Source organism: Anarhichas minor, unplaced genomic scaffold, assembly GCF_050575085.1.
Source record: "Anarhichas minor isolate MPS153535 unplaced genomic scaffold, ASM5057508v1 ptg000035l, whole genome shotgun sequence".
NCBI classification, from domain to species: Eukaryota; Metazoa; Chordata; class Actinopteri; order Perciformes; family Anarhichadidae; genus Anarhichas; species Anarhichas minor.
The window spans coordinates 866,066-869,460 of record NW_027466481.1 but is presented as its reverse complement, the minus strand read 5'-3'; the positions used below and the strand labels follow the sequence as shown (position 1 = coordinate 869,460).

General features: G+C 44.5%; 1 protein-coding gene across 1 annotated transcript; it reads right to left on the bottom strand.

Annotated features, from left to right (window-relative positions):
* Positions 1 to 810: 810 nt before the first annotated feature.
* Positions 811 to 2,700, bottom strand: tnfb (tumor necrosis factor b (TNF superfamily, member 2)). The gene is made up of 4 exons (XM_076106757.1): positions 2,401 to 2,700; positions 2,235 to 2,289; positions 2,052 to 2,111; positions 811 to 1,765 (listed from the first exon to the last, which is right to left on the bottom strand). The coding sequence occupies exons 1-4, from the start codon at positions 2,587 to 2,589 to the stop codon at positions 1,305 to 1,307; spliced, it is 765 nt and encodes a 254-aa protein (XP_075962872.1). The 5' UTR covers positions 2,590 to 2,700; the 3' UTR covers positions 811 to 1,304.
* Between the last annotated feature and the right edge of the window lie 695 nt (positions 2,701 to 3,395).

The following is a 3,395-nucleotide window of genomic DNA, read 5'->3' as shown; positions in this document are numbered from 1 at the left end:
TCACCAGTTATTTATTGCTTTTCTGACTCCCAATGACCTTTTGAGCAACTAAGCCTGTCAGGTTGAGTATATTTGTCAGTGAAACTTGATATTTTTCTCCAGGTTGACCTGCGGGAGTCAAAGAGCTCATTTGTTCAGAAGACGAGATCATTAAACAAACGTGGGAAGCTGTTTTCAACACAACGACCAGCTGCGAAGGCCAGCGGGAACCTCGTTACTGAGGCAATAAGTGGATGTTTGTGGATAAAAAGAAACTAAAGTAGACAAATGGCTCCCAAGTACATCCGATATTTGTATGTGTGTTTTTTTACATGATGACAATGTGACAAAACCAGCTGTGCTGCAGTCCCACACACACACACACACACACACACACACACACTCCCATGTCATGTGTCTTTCCAGCTGACTGAAGATGAGGTATGTGGTAATACAGGGGGTTGGTGGTGTGGAGGAGGAGGGAGGTTGTGTGTGGGAGAGAAGGTGGTGGTGGTGGGGGGGGGGAGGGGTTGTCATTGGGGAAAACCCGCTCTGGGTTGAGGCTTCTGTGGGCCTCCACCTGACACAGCACTCAGCAAGAGCGCAAAAAGTAGGAAATTCCCCTCATCTTGTCTGATCCAACAAAGGAAGTATTTGCTGGCTGTGGAGGAAATTCATAGCGACCATTGCCAAATAATAGACCAAGCCTGCTCCAGTGTGTGTGAGCTGCAGTCCTTTCTGGCTACTGTCTGCCAACTCGACTTTCTATTTGGTGTCTCAGCTATGAAATGAGTTCATCCATATAGTGACACAGACTTGTGACTTTTTTTTGTTCGTTTTTTTTTCATTTTAATTAAATACATGTGCACATAAAGCATATAAATATGATATTTAACACCTAATCCCATCAATTTAAATATAAATAAATACAAATAAATACATACAGTTTGTGATAATGGTTTTGTACATAGTCCTTGAACCTAAACGCTCCAGTAAAGAGCTGTGTCTGTATCTGATACAGCAAAGAAAGTCCGGCCTACTACAATCTCAGGTCAACATAAATAATGTACAAAAAGTGCCTAAAATATAAAAACAAATGTTGCAAACTGTTACAGTTTATAGGATTTAAAGAAATCTGCACCGCCTGTTTGGCTACAAGCTTCATCTCCATTGAGATTTAAATATTTCTACATCACCATGAGATGAATAATAATATTAAATAATGTAAAAAAAATATATACTTAATGTTAAAAAACGAAGCCAAAACATATGGCACTGTGCAGAGCTTTGTATCATGTTTGTTACTACCACAGCAAAGAGTCATTTCAAAGTGCAAAAATGCCAAAGAAAGTGTTGCCATCCTCGGTCTCCAGCTCTGAAAGCTGGTTGGTTTCTGTCCACAGTTTGTCTCCTTTGTTCAGCTGAAACACTGCGCCCAGATAAATGGCGTTGTACCAGCCCTGTCCGTCTCTGAAGCCATCCTCCTGGGCAGTGTTTTGACACGCCGACCTCACCGCGTTCATCAGAGAGGCTTTCCTGCCTAGGGAGTCTGAGTAGCGCCAGATCCTGTGGCTGAGAGGTCTGTGGCGTTTTCCCGCTCCCTCCTCGCCGCCATCGCTGCAGGAGACTCTGAACGACGCCTGGCTGTAGACGAAGTAGAGGCCAGTTTGTGGGATAACGATCTGGTTGTCCACCAGCCGGAAGCCGCCCTGAGCGAACGCCTGGCCTTGACCGCTTCTCCACTCGAGCTGGCCTTGCAAACTCTCACCGTCTTCTTCGCAGATACCTGGAAACAAAGCAAGAAGAAGCGCTGTTACAGCCTTGAAACACTTTGGTTCTTCTCTCCACAGGGTGTTTTAATAATCGACAGGTATGCTATTAGGAGAGCGGGATGAAAGATTGACTGAAGCTAATGAATAACTTGTGCAACAACTTCCTTAATAAGTGCTCCTATCTAGCAGACTGTTAAAAAGGAAGCTGCAAATATCACACAAGTGGAAGAAAGAGCCTCTTTATGAACGCCAAGATTATGAGCGCATTGTTTGCTGAGGACCAAATGCATTATGACTCACCTTCTAAATGGATGGCTGCCTTGGCTTTGCTGCTGATTTTCCTCAGTGTGGAGTGGGGATCTGAGGAGAGGAAGACAAATGTGAGCATGTCTCAAATAATCCACAAAGACTCAAGCACATCTCACAAAAAACAAAACCTGAAACCTATTTTTTCTTTACATGAGCACCCATGCATATAATCACCTGTTTTCTCAGCAGTGTCCTTCTTGATTAGCGCTTCCGTGTGGCCTGATTGCGTCTGTATAGAGAGAAAAAAACACATTGATTAGAGATATTAACTCGGAAATGTTCTTTTTTTGACAGAAAATACAAGGTTGTAAAAGATTAAATAAAGAAAGACAGTCCCTACCATTAATTCTGGCCTTCCACTCCAGTACCAAGCAAGCAGCAGGACGCCCCCCAGGCAAAGGGCCACAACGAGAAGGGCCAAGGACACCTTCCATATCTGCCCTGCGGAGGACTTCTTTTCCACCAAAACCACCATCCTCTCCTCAAGACCCATCTCCATGTCACCTGGTGCTGATGTGTAGGCCACCATACTGTGTACGACACTGACCTCACGAGTCTTCACTGAGTGCAGTTTAGAAAAAACACTGGACTGTGTCTGTGTCTTCAGGTGCTTCCAGTGCTCTGCGTTGACACTTCTCTCTTTGTGTTGCTATTGTGTTAAGAGTGAACTTCTGCCAGAGAGCTTGTAGTATTTATGCTGTGGCTGCTGCTTCTGCAGAGGGGAAACTCCAGTGATGTCACTCTGAAAGCGGAGACAGGAGGCAGCAGCAGCAGCAGCGCTGAGCGACCTGGGCCATGGAGAGAAAAGAGCCGCGGCCGGGAGGGAAAGTAAAGTCACAGAATCTTTGGTGGAGTTTTACCAGAGCGTGGAACCCAACGGGAGTTGGGGTTTCAGGAGGGAAAGTGGTTGGTCTCTACTTTTGGGTTTTTGAAAAAATGTCAAAAGTGTTGTAACACAACCACAGACACACACACACACACACACACACACAACACACAGACATTCATGCGCAAACAAAGACTGCACACACACTGGGACAGACACAAAGTCACAAACACATATTGAGCTCGTTACCGACTTGAGCCACCACAGAATGTAATCTCTGTCTGTAACTGCTGAGGTTTACACATGAATCCACAGCTGCACCCATAATTAGAGGTCAGACGAGATGTTTTGAAACGCCACAAAAATGTGTGGATTCTGTAAACAATTCACCTGTTCATCACCTATTTTAGTAACAGTTTACTTTAACCCCCCCCCCTATTTAGCAATCAAAAGCACATTATGAACATTTTAATAGACACTTTGTACAACTCCAGAGAGTTGTTGTAAGG

Coding starts and splice junctions, on each gene's coding strand:
- tnfb (XM_076106757.1), bottom strand. CDS start 2,589: ATGGTGGCCTACACATCAGCACCAGGTGACATGGAGATGGGTCTTGAG. Junction 2,290..2,400: donor GTGGAAGGCCAGAATTAATG/GTAGGGACTGTC, acceptor CTCTCTATACAG/ACGCAATCAGGCCACACGGA. Junction 1,766..2,051: donor GGCAGCCATCCATTTAGAAG/GTGAGTCATAAT, acceptor CTTTGTTTCCAG/GTATCTGCGAAGAAGACGGT.